The following is a 17,625-nucleotide window of genomic DNA, read 5'->3' on the forward strand; positions in this document are numbered from 1 at the left end:
AGCTGCAACATCACAGTGTCTCTGTGTTACAGTAACATCTCACTGTCCACTCACAAATATCACATTCTCCTAGTCATGATAACATCTTGATCTGAACCACAAGCTCATCAGGGACACCGGTGTCTATGAACCTAAGCAAATCCCTTTCAAAATGAGCTTTTTAATTGATAAGCCGCATTCTCCTTCCGAGCTGGCTCATGGAACGTGAGCGAGGATGTATGTGTGTGTCATGTGTGTGTCGTGTGTGTGTGTGTGTGTGTGTGTGTGTGTGTGTGTGTGTGTGTGTGTGTGTGTGTGTGTGTGTGTGTGTGTGTGTGTGTGTGTGTGTGTGTGTGCGTGTGTATAATAGACTGTATAAAAAAATTATGAGCGCTTGAAGGAGAGAGAGAGAACGCAAGCAGAAGACAAAAATACCTCAAGCATTCTAGTTAAGTAAGACACTAAAATGGTAAAATTGTTACAATAAGTTATAATACATTTATGAGGACCTACACTCTAAAATGTAAATGATAACTTTGATGGAAAATTAAACACTACTATCAGTTTATACTCTTTCTATTGGTTTGCACACACTCCATCAGTGGCCTCTGATCTCTAGTGAAAAATATGCTTAGTACCATAAACCAATATGCCCGCAACTCTTTAGTATCTGGGCTATGTAAATACTAATGTTAAACACTGGCATGCATATTAATATGAATGAACGTTCCATATGATGGGGCACTGTCTGTCTCGTAGCTTGTTTCAGTCTGAGAGGTCAACCAGCTGCGAAACAATTACTTTCAATACATTATTAATTTAAACTATTACGAAACTATAGTTATAAAAGGACTAAACTATTTAGGCTATGGTTTAACATTTCAACTAGGTTTTTTATTGTCAATCAGGCAGACCAGAAACGTAAACTATTCTCGCATTCAGGCCATTTTTCCAAATAGCGACTACATCTGAATTATACATTTGAATTATGCCAGACATTATAATAATGTCCACACAATGTTCTAATCAACATAACAGAGATTCTTACCTGTGAATTGTACGATTTCAAAGGTTGTTCCTTTCTTACTGTTTCACCAATGTTGGACTCGCGTCGCTCGCGGAAAAACTGGATTCGAAACCTCCAACAGCACTCTCATGACGTCAGGGCAATGGGCGGAGGGAGTGGCAAACACAAGGGGCCAGATCATTCTCGTCCAACATCAATGAACAACCTGTTTGTGGCACAAAGGTAAGCATGCTGCTTCATTATCGTTTTGTTTTTAACATTCTGCTTAAGGTAGGTATCTTCTCTATCCAAGGCCTACGGACAGGGTAAATTGTCCCAGTTGATTAGCTTAATCGTTTGGTCAAAGTGTTAATAGGCTATCGAGATAAACAATAAAAACATCCAAAAAAGTAAAACCCACTAAAAGCATCCAACAAATAATTGTGTTACTGTGTTGCAATGATGACAAGTCATACACAAGTAGGCTACTTCATTCAAACATGCTCTCCCATTATTGCCACTATAGACTTACACTGTAAGAGGAATAGGCAACATAAATTAGAATGAAATCAAACAAACTCCTTGCACTACCAACTTTGTTAGTATCATCTGCCCTCTAGTGGAGTTACCTTAGCCATCAATTACTCAATATTTTCCATCCCTCTGTCAAAACCCCATTCATTCATGCATCCGTCAATTACATTATAGGGACCAAATGTAGGCTATTGAATACAGGTTGGGATGATTATAAACAACACTGTTTGAAATGAAAAATATTCTGGAAATCGATGTAATCCGTGATGTGTGAAAGGCAGACAGACAATAAAACATCTTTATGTAATGTCCGGGGAACACCATACAACAACTGCAACAACATTTATAACAAACAGCTCATGCTCTTTTTCTACCCTAGATGGGGCTATGGGATAAATGGGGGCGTTTGTTTACGGGTTCGTACACCCCTCTAACCAACGTCAACTTTCATGTGCCAGTTGCCTAGTGACGAAAAAGCCAGTGATGATTTCCTGTGTTTTGAAAGTCGCTTGTTGGTATATTACCCTGCGCTAAATAAGTTAGAAATGTGAATTTATAGTGTGCAGAAAATGGGAGATATTCACAGCCGCGTCTTCAATTAGTTAACTAGATTCTACCCTTTGAATTTGGGGTAACAGTTAACGTTAGACTGTACGATTTGAAGTCATGAATAATTACATGTTTATCAGAGTTGTTGGAAAGGGGAGTTATGGAGAGGTGAATCTGGTGAAACACAAAATCGACCGTAAGCAGGTAAGAATACAACAATCCACTTCAAAACATGGTTTGAAAAACGTTAAAATAGTTTTGTTTGACTCGGACACATGCATTTCCTTCCCTGAATCCTCGATATCACAACAAGTTAGCAACTAGCTAGCTAGTTAAACTTAAGGTTAGCTAGGCAGCTAACGTTAACTAACCAACGTTCATATATATTACTGCCTATGGGATCTACAAATAAGGCCGATACTTTTGCCATTTAGAAATAAAGAACTGTGGTAAATGTTGCGAACATTCTGTCTAGACGCATTTGTGACAACTGTCTAGACAGAATGTTTGCAGAGTGAAATATGTTGATCGAACTCGTTTCTCCTGTTTTCCTTAGTATGTCATAAAGAAGTTGAACTTGACCACGTCCTCGAAACGTGAGCGGCGAGCCGCGGAACAAGAGGCTCAGCTTCTCTCGCAACTACGACACCCAAACATCGTGACATACAGGGAGTCGTGGGAAGGAGAAGACTGCCAGCTCTACATCGTCATGGGCTTCTGCGAGGGAGGCGACCTCTACCATAGACTCAAGCAACAGAAGGGGGAACTCCTACCTGAAAGGCAGGTGGTGGAGTGGTTCGTCCAGATAGCTATGGCCCTCCAGGTACATTGAAGTGCATCAAATCATAGCTGAGATTGTATAACAATTGTTTGATATGCTGCAACATCTACTCTGCCTCTTTCCATTAGTTTTGGCAGAGGCTGAGGCTTACGTACAGGAGAGTTAGTGACAACATCTGACTTTTTTCTCTGTTGAATTGTAGTATCTACATGAGAAGTGTATCTTGCACCGGGACCTGAAGACCCAGAATATCTTTCTGACCAAGACTAACATCATCAAAGTGGGGGACCTTGGCATTGCCCGTGTTCTGGAGAATCAGAATGACATGGCCAGCACCCTCATAGGAACACCATACTATATGAGCCCGGAGCTATTCTCCAACAAACCCTACAACCACAAGGTACGGTGTACTTAGTAGATCAATACTTGAGATCATCACTGTTTAGAGAAGCAGTTCTATTGAGCCAGACACAATCTGAGTAGATTGCTGTTGTGTGCACTAGACCTTTTCATTTGCCAACTTCAACCCTCCTTTTCTCCCCAGTCTGACGTGTGGGCACTGGGCTGCTGTGTGTATGAGATGTCCACCCTGAAACATGCCTTCAATGCCAAGGACATGAACTCACTGGTGTACCGCATTGTAGAGGGAAAGGTCAGTCCCTTACTTCTTTTCCCAAATGAGTAGTCATGATCAGTGTTCCCTCTAAGTTGTGCGCTCCCCGGGACTGCTACGCTGAAGAAATATCATCCTGCGCAGAGAAGCACAAGATTGAACTTTCTAGTTTTCCCGTTTGGTTAACACTATCAACGCTTCCCTCTACTGTGGTAATTGTGATCTAATCATCGCAATATTAGCCACTTTCAATGCAACATACCGAAACAAAATGATCTATGCAAGACTTAGTATGCAAAATACTTTCTTGTTGGCAGAACGCATTGGAGTAGGATTCTATTGCATTGACAGGCAGGACTCAGGCCCATACTCTACACAGACCAGTGCAGCATAACCAGTCAGAGCTGCAGTAGACATATATGCAAATAGTTCTGTGCCATTCCCTTTGAACTGGATTGTGTTTACAGCATGAGTGGTTGTGAGTAGTTGCACATGTTTTGAGATTAAAGTGAGAGCTGCATGTAGCCACGTGTGCACATTTGTTCATATGCTTTGCTATTAAGTGAGTTATTATCCCAGATATAGCTAATTTCTAGTCCTCAATGGGGGAGTGGTTGCTTTCTACAAGAGCACAAAATATGTGCATTTCTAGCCATCTTTGAAAAGCGAGTCAGGTAAATAACTTTTTTTATTTATTAAAGGGGTAGTGTTGTATTTTGAGACAGTCTTGAATAAGCTAAGTAGCCAATAGGCAGAGGGTAGCATAATTTGTCTGATTCTCTGTAATAAAGGTATGGGAATAATAATGTTTTGTTTTTTTGTTGTAAAGTGGTTTCTTGCATCAAACAACACATTTTCAGTCGCCTCCTTGTCTGAAGGACAAGTGGATAAACCGGTTAATGTCTTGTTCAATGTAGGCCTACATTCCACACCACACATTGGCTGCTACTATAGGCTGAATGATAGAACAGCTATGTTAAAATGTTATGTAATACATTCTCTCCATTGTTTTTTTTATGGTGGGCCACTCTGATAGGCCTACATTATGATCAATTAGCCACAGTATCCTACGTGGCCACTGTTATAACTGTAACTTAAAGCTGATACAGACTCAGTGTTCACAGTAAAAGCGCAACAGAAGTTGCACACAATTTTCAAAATGTTAAAAGTTTGCGCTCAGCAGACCTGAAATTTGCTCAGTGCTGAAAAAAATTAGAGGGAACATTGGTCATGGTGACAGATTATTTGTTTGCTACAAGATTCATTGATCTATTTTCCTGTCATCCAGTTGCCTCAGATGCCGAGTAAGTACGACCCTCAGCTGGGAGAGCTGATAAAGAGCATGCTGTGTAAGAGACCAGAGGACAGACCTGATGTCAAACATATCCTACGTCAGCCCTACATCAAACGACAAATCGCAATGTTTTTAGAGGCCACCAAAGAGTAGGTGGCTTCATCTGTTGTAGTACCTGGCTTACGCTTTCTTTCTCTCGCTTATTTGTATGTTGAACAAATATTTAGTCAATTAAGTGTGTAGGATTTATGTCATCTTGGATATCTTGTTTGTTCAAATCACTCTAGGAAAACTGCCAAGTCCAGAAAGAAAGCTGTTGGTGGTAGTTGCAGACCCAGTGCAGCGTCTATGGTTTCGTCTAAGCCCAGGCCTGAGCCCCCCCCTCAATGTCCCCAGCCAGACCTAAACACCAAAGGGAAAAGGGTGAGAGTGAACAGCTAACAGAACAGCACTAAAATACTCTGGGAAAACATATATATGTGTGTGTGTATGTATGTAATAAATCAAAATCTATTTTATAGTTGAGATTCTTCAAAGTAGCCACCCTTTGCCTTGATGACAGCTTTGCACACTCTTGGCAATCTCTTAACCAGCTTCACCTGGAATGCTTTTCCAACAGTCCTGAAGGAGTTTCCACATATGCTGAGCACTTGTTGGCTGTTTTTCTTTCACTCTGCTGTGAAACTCATCCCAAACAATCTCAATTGGTTTGAGGTTGGGTGATGGTGGAGGCCAGGTCATCTGATGCAGCACTCCATCACTCTGTCAAACATATACACATATATACTACATTTCAAAAGTTTGGGGTCACATAGAAATGTCCTTTTTTTTTTTTTTTAATGTCCATTAAAATAAGTTCAAATTGATCAGAAATACAGAGGCGACTCCGGGAAGCTGGCCTTCTGGGCAGAGTTCCTCTGTCCAGTGTCTGTGTTCTTTTGCCCATCTTGATCTTTTCTTTATTGGCCAGTCTGAGATATGGGTTTTTCTTTGCAACTCTGCCTAGAAGGCCATCATCTCGGAGTCACCTCTTCACTGTTGACGTTGAGACTGGTGTTTTTAGTTTTTACTCTAATGTACTTGTCCTCTTGCTCAGTTGCGTACCGGGGCCTCCCACTCCTCTCTATTCTGGTTAGAGACAGTTTGCACTGTTCTGTGAAGGGAGTAGAACACAGCGTTGTACGAGATCTTCAGTTTCTTGGCAATTTCTCGCATGGAATAACCTTCATTTCTCAGAACAAGAATAGACTGACGAGTTTCAGAAGAAAGTTCTTTGTTTCTGGACATTTTGAGCCTGTAATCGAACCCACAAATGCTGATGCTCCAGATACTCAACTAGTCTAAAGAAGGCATTTTATTGCTTCTTTAATCAGAACAACAGTTTTCAGCTGTGCTAACGTAATTGCAAAGGGTTTTCTAATGATCAATTAGCCTTTTTAAAATTATAAACTTGGATTAGCTAAAACAACGTGCCATTGGAACACAGGAGTGGTGGTTGCTGATAATGGGCCTCTGTACGCCTATGTAGATATGCCATTAAAAATCAGCCGTTTCCAGCTACATTTACAACATTAACTATGTCTACACTGTATTTCTGATCAATTTTATGTTATTTTATTTGGCAAAAAATTACATATCTAAGTGACCCCAAACTTGTGTGTGTATATATATATACACACACTGTCTGGCATATCAAGAAGCTGATTAGACAGTTATCATTACATTTACATTTAAGTCATTTAGCAGACGCTCTTATCCAGAGCGACTTACAAATTGGAAAGTTCATACATATTCATCCTGGTCCCCCCGTGGGAATTGAACCCTGGTCCCCACGTGGGAATTGAACCCACAACCCTGGCGTTGCAAGCGCCATGCTCTACCAACTGAGCCACACGGGACCACACATTACACAGGAGCCCCTTGTGCCGTGGACAAAAATCCACTCTAAAATGTGCAGTTTTGTCAAACAACACAATGCCACAGATGTCTCAAGTTTTGAGGGAGCGTGCAATTGTCATGCTGACTGCAGGAATGTCCACCAAAGCTGTTGCCAGATAATTGAATGTTAATTTCTCTACCATAAGCCGCCTCCAATGTTGTTTTAGAGAATTTGGTAGTATGTCCAACCGGCCTCACAACCGCAGACCACGCCAGCCCAGGACCTCCACATCCAGCTTCTTCACATGCAGGATTGACTGAGACTAGCAACACAGACAGCTGATGAAAATGAGGAGTATTTCTGTCTGTAATAAAGCCATTTTGTGGGGAAATACTCTTTCTGATTGGCTGGGCCTGGCTCCCCAGTGGGTGGGCCTATGCCCTCGAAGGCCCACCCATGGATGCACCCCTGCCCAGTCATGTGAAATCCATAGATTAGGGCCTAATTACTTTATTTCAATTGACTGATTTCCTTATATGAACTCATTCAAATTGTTGTATGTTGTGTTTTATATTTTTGTTCGAGAGAGACGGTGAGAGAGAAAGGCCATAAAGTAAAAACTATGCTCATCAAGTGTCTTAATTGTTTTCATTGTGGTGTGTTTGTTCTATTTCTGTTCTCATTCATAGGAGGAGATGAACTCACAAAGCCGTAATGGATACAATGGAATCATAAAGGACGCCCCACCCAAGACATATCTAACACCCAAATGCCCTGCATCAGACATTCTCAACACCACTGGTGCATCTTTAGCAACCATCAGTAACATTGACATTGATATCCAGCCACAGGAAGAGGAGAGAAGGGCCCAGAGAGGGGATCCTCCCCAGTTCGTGCCTAACGCCAGCTCAGATAATGACACTCTGTGTCAGAGACCCATAGAGGAGCTGAGGAGAGGGATACAGGATCCCTCCCACCCTCAGCCTCCCCCTCGCAGGCTGCTATCAGGTGTCAGTAGCAGGGTAGAGGAGAGGAGGACCGCCAATGGACCTCTAATGCAGTGTGCTTTAAATCACAGAGACGGAGTCAGAACCTCTGTAGAGAGAACTGTGAACATCGACGATAAGGATGACACAATGGAGCTACTCAAAGATGTGGTCATTGAGAGCCCTGTGCCTGAACAGACCGTAAGTCTGAATGTTTCCACCACCTTGCCTGAATCAAGGTCTGCAGGGGAATTCAAAGTGGAATCCACTGGACAGACTTTTGAAGTAAATATCGATAACAAAGATGACACCATGAATCTTCTGAAGGAGGATCCCACACAAAAACATCCTGCAGATGTCAGAGTAAGTGCCTGGTTTGTGGATAGGGAATGATAGTCATGTGCTGCACATACATTAGTAAATTCTGTGAATGAGAGTTGTAGTAGTTGTAAGCCTCTGTGTTATTGTCTTGTCTTTAAAGGAGAGCTTGGAATCCACAGAAAAGCTCCTAGAGCCCCTTCCTCCTGTTATAACACTGGTAAGAACCAGTTTGTTCTTATATTGTGGGAATTAGTTTATTCTGTAGGCTACCACACTCCATATAGCACATCCTTTAGAGGTCATTGATGCTAGTTATGTTTTATCTGTGTATGTAGGAACCCTGTCACATGGAGCCTCTCTCTCCAGTCCCAGACCAGGACACACTCCCTCTGTGTACGCCCTCCTCTGAGCCATTTGTCTCCCGGCAACGCAGGCAAAAGGACAGAAGGTGGATACAGAGTGATCCGGACAAGGTGAGGACAGTGACTCTGGGACTTTATCATGGCTTTGAGCTGTCAAAGTGCTTTGGAACCAAAAAGCTCTTCAACCCTTGCTTGTTCTTTCCCAGTGTAAAGTGGCAGGTCCTAGACCTCTACCGCCTCCTCCTGTTGATGCAATGGTAGTGGAGGAGAAGAGGAGCAGGGCAAACACAGAGAAGAAGAGGGCTGCCACAACAAACTCTTCAACAACCATCAGCTCCTCCAAGGACAGCAACATTCCACTGACACAAGTGAGGTCAATGCACTAAACAGCTACTGCTCAAACATAGGGTTGAGGTCTTGAATATACACTGAGTGCACAGAATATTAAGGACACCTCTTTCCATCACATAAACTGACCAGGTGAATCCAGGTGAAAGCTATGATCCCTTATTGATGTCACCTGTTAAATCCACTTCAATCAGCGTAGGTGAAGGGGAGGAGACAGGTTAAATAATTATTTTTTTAAAGCCTTGAGACCGTTGAGGCATGGATTGTGCATGTGTGCCATAGAGGGTGAATGGGCAAGACAAAATATTTAAGTGCCTTTGAATGGGGTATGGTAGTAGGTTCCAGGCGCACCGGTCTGTGTCAAGAACTGCAAAAACAAAACCGTTTTCACCGTGTATCAAGAATGGTCCACCACCCAAAAGACATCCAGCCAACTTGACACAACTGTGGGAGGCATTGGAGTCATAGGCCAGCATCCCTATGGAACGCTTTTAACACCTTGTAGAGTCCATGCTCCCTACTAATTGAGGGTAAAAGGGAGGGGTGCAACTCAATATTATGAAGGTGTTCCTAATGTTTGGTATACTCAGTGTATACTGCTAATTTTATATTGTCAATTATGTTTCCTTTTTGTTGAAATAAAGTTGGTCCAACTTTACAGTAAGTTTAATGCCCATGTATTTAGATGGTAATTGCATAGGCAGGTGAAGTTTAATATCTCTACTGCTTCCAGGAGCGTCCTCTGTCCGCCAGGGAGAGGAGAAGACTGAGGCAGTCCCAGGAGAACCCAAGCCAACCAGGTTAACTCCTCTGCCCTGTGTTGTCAATATATCATATGACCATAGGACCAGACAGAATTGGCAAGGGCCATTTTGTCATATTAAACAATAAAGCGGTAGCTATGCTTTGTATTGCTCACTGTAGTATTCTTTCCTGCGGTTGTCAATACAGTAAGAAGGGCGTCGAATGATGTTGCCTCGTTACATAATAAGCAGCCAGAGTTCCAGAACCCCACTGTCACTCGCTCTGTATCTGACATGGGCAAGGAAAAAAACAAGGTAACTATAGGTTGATCTCCATTGTTTTACTGTTACAGTAAGATAAATCGGTGTATATATGGCTTCAGTGTATGACAGTGGTGTATTCTCTAGCAGGACAGGTTGCTGGGGCGACCGTCTGACGACGATGAATACAGCTCAACCGATCACTCAGAGAGGGACTGCAAAGAGGGGTAAAAACAACTTGTTCTGGCTCTTTGGGAGCAGTGCCACCCCCCACCCATAGAAGCACAAAGCCCTTTAAGTGTTGCTGGTAATATGCACGTTTAAATCTGACACATTTTTTTTAGTTTTTAATTATAATTTTTTTGCAGAAAGAGTGAATCCGGTGATATGCTGGACCTGGTTCAGATGATGGCCCATACATTGCGAATGGATGGCAGAGATGCTGTTAGTGAGCTGGATGGTGGTAGTAGATCTGGCTCTACTCCACTGGCTGAGTTTAAGTTGAACAGGAAGTACAGGGACACCCTGGTGCTGCATGGGAAAGCTAGAGAGGAGCAGGAGTTCCACTTCGGTGAATTACCCAATGGTCAGTCTCAGCCAAAACAGTCTCCCTGAGCATCCTTAGCAGATTCAATGCAATATTGCCTGGTTTATCACTGAGAAATCAATTTATTTCTACATAAAAAGTGGATTCAAATTTTTTGTATTCAACCCACCTCTTACAAGGCACCACATCTGGACCGGCGAAGGTCCGCAGAGCCATTGAGCACCTGAGAACAGATGTGGTGAAGGGACTGGGGGTGAAGCTGTTGAACAGAGTCCTGGACATAATGGAGGATGATGACGAGGACAAACGAGAGGTTAGGATTCAAAATGACATCCATGATACAGAGTGCTTCCAGCTAGACATGGCTGTAATCTCAGTTTTATTATTTCTCCACACACAGCGGTGTCTTCGGGAGCAGATGGGAGAGGACAAGTACCAGTCATATGCTCTGATGGTGCGGCAGCTAAAGTTCTTTGAGGATGTTTCGTTCAAGGGTTAAGTTCAGCTAATGAACAATGCAATACATTTGTATAGACAATCGCATCTCCATATCCTATATACAAGTTCATGTAGACTATTTTTAAACCTCACTTTAAATATAAATGCATAATCTAATTTTCATAAAGGTTACAATATGCAATGAGTCTTCTGTTACTGTTTTTCTACCTGTCAGGTAGATTGCATTATAAATATTTCATTACAATAAAACTAGTGCGACAATAATTGTACCTATAAACACTACATAGTAAATTCTTAATTTCCTGATTGAGTAGAAGTACTGTATTGTAGATATTTCCATCCCCTTTGACTTTATAATAAATAATTTAAAGTTCTTTATTTAGCCTTACATTACATAGATTCTTATATCCGCATTATTAAACAGTTGGGATGACAACATGAGTGCAGTCTACAAAGTATCCACAGTAGCAAATCTGTTTATTGTACATTGACATTCCACCAATTTTTTGCATAATACTCTGTAACAAAGGCTTCCTTGAAACAAGGATTTATTGTACAGACATATGGTTATTTTAAGTCAAAACATGTATTGGGCAAACTGGTACAAACAGTCATGATCTACTTGTGCTTCTTCTTCTTCAGATTCTCCTGAGGCTTTTGCGGGGTTTCTCCTGTAGTCTCTGGTAGGGCTGGCTGCCAGGAGAGGGGGTTCTGTCTGTACATGGGCCAGGGGGGCAGGGTCAGCTGAGACAGATAAGGGGAGAGAAGGTGGAGACATGGGATGAGGGAGAGATGTTAAGAGGGTTAGTTTGGTCCTGTAAAATGTTTTACATTGCAGATTAGAATGTAATGACTACAGAGTTTACATTTTGAATAAACCTGAGTCAAGGTTGGTCTGTGGGTGCACTCTTTGCACAGGTGCAACATTTTCTGCTTGGCACAACGTCAAATACACATATTCAGGGAGGATGGAATGAAACTTAACTCACCAAACAAGACACAGCAAAACCTCCTAACACTATGTACACAGTCCACCCAAACTGTTCAATGATGAGGCCATAAGCGAATCCGATCACCTGGAGGGTAATGCAAGGGGTTAGCCTAATAATGGACTAAAGGAGCCTAATGTTACTCCTTCCATTCCAAGATATTACATGTTCTGTTAAAAGACAAACTGGCTTTGGAAGCCAAAACAGCCAAATACATATAAATGTAAATCGATTGTCAAGTAGGTTCTAGAAACATAAATCCCTCTACTTTCAATTTTAAAAATGGAGGATACACACTTACTGTACACTGTTTTAACACAGCTGCAGCCGACAGTATTTTTGTGACATGTTTGTGGCGTTCATCTTCCGTTACAAACAGGTGTTCAGAGACAGGTGGCAAATTAGCACAGGTAGTCCACTCTGTCTTAGATAAACAAGCACTGTAGCATGGAAATGCAACCTGGTCTCAGAGCATTTTCTATTATTCTGTATGTAAATCTAAGAATCCAATTTAGAATTGTTACATTTCGTATGGTGTGTATTAATTTGTGGATCTCCATCACCGATTCCGTATATGTTATGAATTTGCAAAAAGTACAATGTTACAAATTTGTAAATACTTGTTATGAATTCTAGCTAGGTGGCTAACATTAGCTGGGCTAGGGGTTGGTTTTAAGGTTAAGTTTAGCAGTTAGGTTAAAGGGATAGTGTTACCTAACATGCTAAGTAGTTGAAAATGAGCTAAAAAGTAGTAAGAACACTGAAAAAAAATATTAACGCAACATGTAAAGTGCCGGTGTCATGAGCTGAAATAAAATATCCCAGAAATGTTCCATATGCACAAAAAGCTTCTCTCAAATGTTTTTGTTTACATCCCTGTTAGTGAGCATTTTCTCCTTTGCCAAGATAATCCATCCACCTTACAGGTGTAGCATATCAAGAAGCTGATTAAACAGCATGATCATTACACATTACACCTTGTACTTGGGACAATAAAAGGCCATCCTAAAATGTGCAGTTTTGTCACACAACGCCACAGATGTCTCAAGTTGAGGAAGCATGCAATTGACATGCTGACAGCAAGAATGCCCACCCGACCTGTTGCCATATAATTTAATGTTAATTTCTCTACCATTATGTTTTAGAGACGTCCAATCGGCCTCACAACCACAGACCTTGTGTAACCATGCCAGGCTAGGACCTCCACATCCGGCTTCTTTACCTGCGGGATCGTCTGAGACCAGCTACCCGGACAGCTGATGAAAATGACAACTATTTCTGTTTGTAATAAAGCCCTCTCGTGGGAGAAAAACGAATTCTGATTGGCTGGGCCTGGCTCCTAAGTGGGTGGGCCTACATGTCATGTGAAATCTATAGATTAGGCCCTTATTAATTTATTTAAATTGACTGATTTCCTTATAAAAAATGTAACTCAGTAAAATCGTTAACTGTTGCGTTTATATTTTTCTTCAGTATAGTTGAAAAGTAGCTAATTAGCTAAAATACTAAAGTTGTCTGAGATTCAACCTTTGGGTTGCTAGATGTTCACGTTATTTTTCCTTAAGTAACCATCTGTCTTGTGTAACCAAACGTAACATATCATACTAATGAGTGTCTTGGATTTACATTTACTATGCTACGTCTAGTCTGAGACCAGGCTGGGAAATATGGCCACGTGGGAACCCTAACCATATGGAACTGGGAGTCGTGATCAATGGCTAGGGTTAAACCTAGTGTAAAACAACACACTGAAAAGTACATTTTAATAGGCATGTTTGTCAGGCCACTCACCGCTGAGGCAAGTATGATTCCTTGAAAGATCTGCTCCGCCAGTTTTTGTCCTTTATAATCCTGAAACATCAAGCCATTTGCAAAGTTTATCATTTTTGAGGAAAAACTGGTAGATTGTTACATCACAACTGGAACACTAATATCTGACGTGTCAATCAATAATCAAGACAGATCAAGAAGGTTCATCAGAAGTGGTACCTTGAAGAGTAGTATTATTATAGGCTTTGTGATTGGGGATGCATTTATACATTTGGTTATAACTACTAGAACTCTAGGGCATCCACAATAACACATGGGATCTATCTTGCGGTTCATAAATGTGCCATATTGGCATCTAGCTGGCTAGCATCCAAACAATGATCAATGTTTGATTCCAACAATATGACATGGATTTATGGTTGGATGAATAATTAGCTAATTATTATACTCTTAACAATGTTCAATATTATTTTTGCTTCGAACTAGTTTATACGTTATTGCTCCCTAACTAGCTTACTGCAACTGCTTGAAATTGTAGCAAACGTTAGCTAGCCTTTGATTAATCTACTCATGCTTTTTTAATTTGTAGCTATTTGCAACAGTTGGTGAATTCAGTAATAATTAAAATTCTTACCATGTGTGTTGGAATGGAGTTAAATATTGACAACATCTTTTTCTACGTCAGATAGCTAATCAGCTTAAAGTAAAACTGCATACAATTTGTCTGGTTAGACTTCCGGTTTCAAAAAGCATACGTAGTATTTCGAAGGACCAAAGACTGTTGACTCATTCAAGCCAATGGCCGAATTAGAGAGCATCAACGCGACCGCTAACTGACTGATCTACAAATCAACTTGCATCATAAATAATTACTTATTATTATTTGTATATCAGTCAGTCACAATTTACCCATGATACATTGCTGTTTTCAGCCATAGAATGTAAAAGGAAAGGGGAAAGTCTTCGATCACGTGACACCATTCAAATCTAAATCAAATTGTATTTGTCACACGCGCTGAATACAACTGGTGAATACTTTACATTGACATGCTTGCTTACTACCCTTTCCCAACAATGCAGAGTTTTAAAATTAAATACTAAGATAAGGAATAAAATAAAATACACAAGAATATAGCTACAGTGCATTCGTAAAGTATTCAGACCCCTTGACTTTTCCCACATTTTGTTACTTTACAGCCTTATTGTAAAATTGATTCAATTGTTTTTTTTTTCTCATCAATCTACACACAATACCACATAATGATGAACTCAAACCAGGATTTTAGAAATGTTTGCATATTTATAAAAAATATATAAAACTGAAATATCACATTTATATAAGTTTTCAGACCCTTTACTCAGTACTTTGTTAAAACATCTTTGGCAGCGATTACAGCCTCGAGTCTTCTTGGGCATGATGCTACAAGCTTGGATCACCTGTATTTGGGGAGTTTCTTCCATTCTTCGCTGCAAATCATCTCAAGCTCTGTCAGGTTGGATGGGGAGCGTTGCTGCACAGCTATTGTCAGGTCTCTCCAGAGATGTTTGATCGGGTTCAAGTCCAGCTCTGGCTGGACCACTGAAGGACATTCAGAGACTTGTCCCGAAGCCACTCCTGCGTTGTCTTGGCTGTGTGCTTTGGGTCGTTGTCCTGTTGGAAGGTGAACCTTCGCACCAGGCTGAGGTCCTGAGCACTCTGGAGCATGTTTTCATCAAGGATCTCTCTGTACTTTGCTCCGTTCATCTTTCCCTCAATCTTGACTAGTCTCGCAGTCCCTGCCACTGAAAAACATCCCCACAGCATGATGCTGCCACCACCATGCTTCCCGTAGGGATGGTGCCAAGTTTCTTGTCATTCAGGTAAAGGAGTTCAATATTGGTTTCATCAGACCAGAAAATCTTGTTTCTCATGGTCCAAGAGTCTATCGGTGCCTTTTGGCAAACTCCAAACAGGATGTCATGTGCCTTTTACTGAGGAGGGGCTTCCTTCTGGCCACTATAGCATAAAGGCCTGATTAGTGGAGTGCTGCAGAGATGGTTGTCCTTCTGGAAGGTTCTCCCATCTCTACAGAGGAACTCTGGAGCTGTGTCAGAGTGATCAATGGGTTCTTGGTCACCTCCCTGACCAAGGCACTTCTCCCCCGATTGTTCAGTTTGGCCTGGCGGCCAGCTCTAGGAGGAGTCTTGGTGGTTCCAAACATCTTCCATTTAAGAATGACGGAGGCCACTGTGTTCTTGGGGACCTTCAATGCTGCAGAAATGTTTTGGTACCCTTCCCCAGATCTGTGCCTCGACCCAATCCTGTATCGAAACTCTACGGACAATTCCTTCGGCCTCATGGCTTGTTTTTTCCTCTGACATGCACTGTTAACTGTCAGACCTTATATAGACAGGTGTGTGCCTTTCCAAATCATGTCCAATCAATTGAATTTGCCACAGGTGGACTCTCAAGGATGATCAATGGAAACATGATGCACCTGAGCTCAATTTCGAGTCTCATAGCGAAGGGTCTGAATACTTATTTAAATAAGGTATTTCTGTTTACTGTGAGGTAGCAGAGAGAACAGTCTATGACTTGTGTGTTTGGAGTCTTTGACCATTTTTCGGGACTTCCTCTGACACCGCTTGAATGGCAGGGAGCTCGGCCCCAGTGATATACTGGGCCGTAGGCACTAACCTCTGAAGCACCTTGCGGTCGAATGTAAAGCAGGTGCCATACCAAGCAGTGATGCAGCCAGTCAAGAGGCTCTCAATGTCAAAACCTGTCGACATGTGTTTTTTAATGTCTGTGGGCCCATGCCAAATCTTTTCAGCATCCTGAAGGGGATGAGGCGTGGTCATGCCCTCTTCACGGCGAGTGTTGGTGTGTGTGGACCATGATAGTATCAGGAATCAAGGTAAGACCCAAATGCAGACACGTCGAATTGACAATTATTTAATATTCCAACAAGGGCAGGCAATAGACAGGTCAAGGCAAGCAGGGGTCAGTAAACCAGAGGTGGGGCAATGGTACCGGACGGCAGGCAGGCTCAGGGTCAGGTTAAGCAGAGGTCAACAATCCAGAAATGGGGCAAAGGTACAGGATAGCAGTCAGGGTCAGGGGCAGGCAGAGTGGTCAGGGTCAAAACCAGGACGGCGAGAAAAAGAGAGACTGGGAAAAGCAGGAGCTGAGAACAAAAACGCTGGTTGACTTGACAAACAAGACTAGCTGGCAACGGACAAACAGAGAACACAGGTATAAATACACAGGGGATAATGGGGATGATGGACGATACCTGGGTTTGGGGTGGAGGCAATCACGAGAACAGGTGAAACAGATCAGGGTGTGACAGATAGATCCTTAGGGATTTGGACACTGAGGATCTTGAAGCTCTCGACTCGCTTCACTACAGCCCTGTCGATGTGAAATGAGGTGTGCTCGGCCCTTTGTTGATTGTAGTCCGCGAACAGCTCCTTGTCTTGCTGACATTGAGGGAGAGGTTGTTGTCCTTCCACCATACTGTTTAGTCAACAGACTTAATGATGGTGTTGGAGTCGTCCGTGGCCACGCTGTCATGGGTGAACAGGGAGTACAGGAGAGGACTAATCACACACCCCTGAGGCAGCCCATGTTGAGGGTCAGCGTGGTGGATTGGGTCAGCGTGGTGGATACAGACTGGGTCAGGGAGAGGCTGAAAATGTCAGTGAAGACACTTGGCAGCTGGTCAGCGCATGCTCCGAGTACGCGTTCTGGTAATCCATCTGGCCCTGTGGCCTTGTGAATTTTAACCTGTTTAAAAGTCTTACTCACATCGGCTACGGACAGCATGATCACACAGTCAACCGGAACAGCTGGTGCTCTCATGCATTGTTCAGTATTGCTTGCCTCGAAGTGAGCACTGAAGGCATTTAGCTCGTCTGGTAGGCTCCTGTCAGTGTGCAGCTGGTGACTGGGTTTCGCTTTGTAATCTGTGATAGTTTTCAAGTCCTGCCACATCCGACGAGCGTCAGAGCCAGCATCCGGATTAGTGTCCCGCTCCGGATGTTGCCTCTAATCCATGGCTTCTGGTTGGGATATGTACGGTCACTGTGGGGACAACATCGTTGATGCACTTATTAATGAAGCCGGTGACTGATGTGGTAAACTCCTCAATTCCATCGGATGAATCCCAGAACATATTCCAGTCTGTGCTAGCAAAACAGTCATGTAGCTTCGCAACTGCTT

At 42.3% G+C, this 17,625-nt stretch overlaps 3 protein-coding genes across 5 annotated transcripts in view; 1 reads left to right on the top strand and 2 right to left on the bottom strand.

Moving 5' to 3' along the window:
- LOC129815130 (calcium/calmodulin-dependent protein kinase type 1-like) overlaps positions 1-1,132 on the bottom strand; it is an 89,191-nt gene extending 88,059 nt beyond the window's left edge. Inside the window, exon 1 of the mRNA XM_055868525.1 lies at positions 1,028-1,132. The gene's annotated coding sequence lies outside the window, so the exon portion shown is untranslated. The remainder of the gene's footprint in view (positions 1-1,027) is intronic.
- Positions 1,133-14,170, top strand: LOC129815127 (serine/threonine-protein kinase Nek4-like). 3 transcript variants are annotated; one of them, XM_055868523.1, is made up of 17 exons: positions 1,133-1,228; positions 2,625-2,891; positions 3,052-3,249; positions 3,394-3,501; positions 4,751-4,905; positions 5,044-5,179; positions 7,325-7,984; positions 8,103-8,159; positions 8,278-8,415; positions 8,511-8,672; positions 9,386-9,452; positions 9,604-9,710; positions 9,804-9,883; positions 10,025-10,242; positions 10,383-10,516; positions 10,604-10,697; positions 12,797-14,170. In XM_055868523.1, the coding sequence occupies exons 2-17, from the start codon at positions 2,778-2,780 to the stop codon at positions 12,847-12,849; spliced, it is 2,481 nt and encodes an 826-aa protein (XP_055724498.1). In that variant the 5' UTR covers positions 1,133-1,228; positions 2,625-2,777; the 3' UTR covers positions 12,850-14,170. The 3 variants fall into 3 exon arrangements, with proteins under 3 accessions (XP_055724498.1, XP_055724496.1, XP_055724497.1); XM_055868521.1 differs by lacking the exon at positions 1,133-1,228 and adding an exon at positions 1,986-2,272; XM_055868522.1 differs by lacking the exon at positions 1,133-1,228 and adding an exon at positions 1,986-2,272 and having other exon boundaries at positions 9,807-9,883.
- Positions 11,123-14,192, bottom strand: spcs1 (signal peptidase complex subunit 1). Its single transcript, XM_055868529.1, has 4 exons — positions 14,056-14,192; positions 13,443-13,502; positions 11,652-11,738; positions 11,123-11,406 (listed from the first exon to the last, which is right to left on the bottom strand). Exons 1-4 carry the CDS (start codon positions 14,089-14,091, stop codon positions 11,281-11,283), a joined length of 309 nt encoding a protein of 102 aa, XP_055724504.1. The 5' UTR covers positions 14,092-14,192; the 3' UTR covers positions 11,123-11,280.
- Positions 14,193-17,625: the final 3,433 nt, after the last annotated feature.

The sequence above is a fragment of the Salvelinus fontinalis genome, chromosome 18 (assembly GCF_029448725.1).
Source record: "Salvelinus fontinalis isolate EN_2023a chromosome 18, ASM2944872v1, whole genome shotgun sequence".
Lineage (NCBI taxonomy): Eukaryota > Metazoa > Chordata > Actinopteri > Salmoniformes > Salmonidae > Salvelinus > Salvelinus fontinalis.

Excerpts from the sequence above, each read along its gene's own strand:
- LOC129815127 (XM_055868521.1), top strand. The coding sequence starts at position 2,186 with ATGAATAATTACATGTTTATCAGAGTTGTTGGAAAGGGGAGTTATGGA. Across the intron at positions 9,711-9,803 it reads TGGGCAAGGAAAAAAACAAG|CAGGACAGGTTGCTGGGGCG; the intron begins GTAACTATAGGT and ends TGTATTCTCTAG. Across the intron at positions 9,884-10,024 it reads GAGAGGGACTGCAAAGAGGG|AAAGAGTGAATCCGGTGATA; the intron begins GTAAAAACAACT and ends ATTTTTTTGCAG.
- spcs1 (XM_055868529.1), bottom strand. The coding sequence starts at position 14,091 with ATGTTGTCAATATTTAACTCCATTCCAACACACATG. Across the intron at positions 13,503-14,055 it reads ACTCCATTCCAACACACATG|GATTATAAAGGACAAAAACT; the intron begins GTAAGAATTTTA and ends TTGATGTTTCAG. Across the intron at positions 11,739-13,442 it reads GAATCATACTTGCCTCAGCG|GTGATCGGATTCGCTTATGG; the intron begins GTGAGTGGCCTG and ends ATTACCCTCCAG.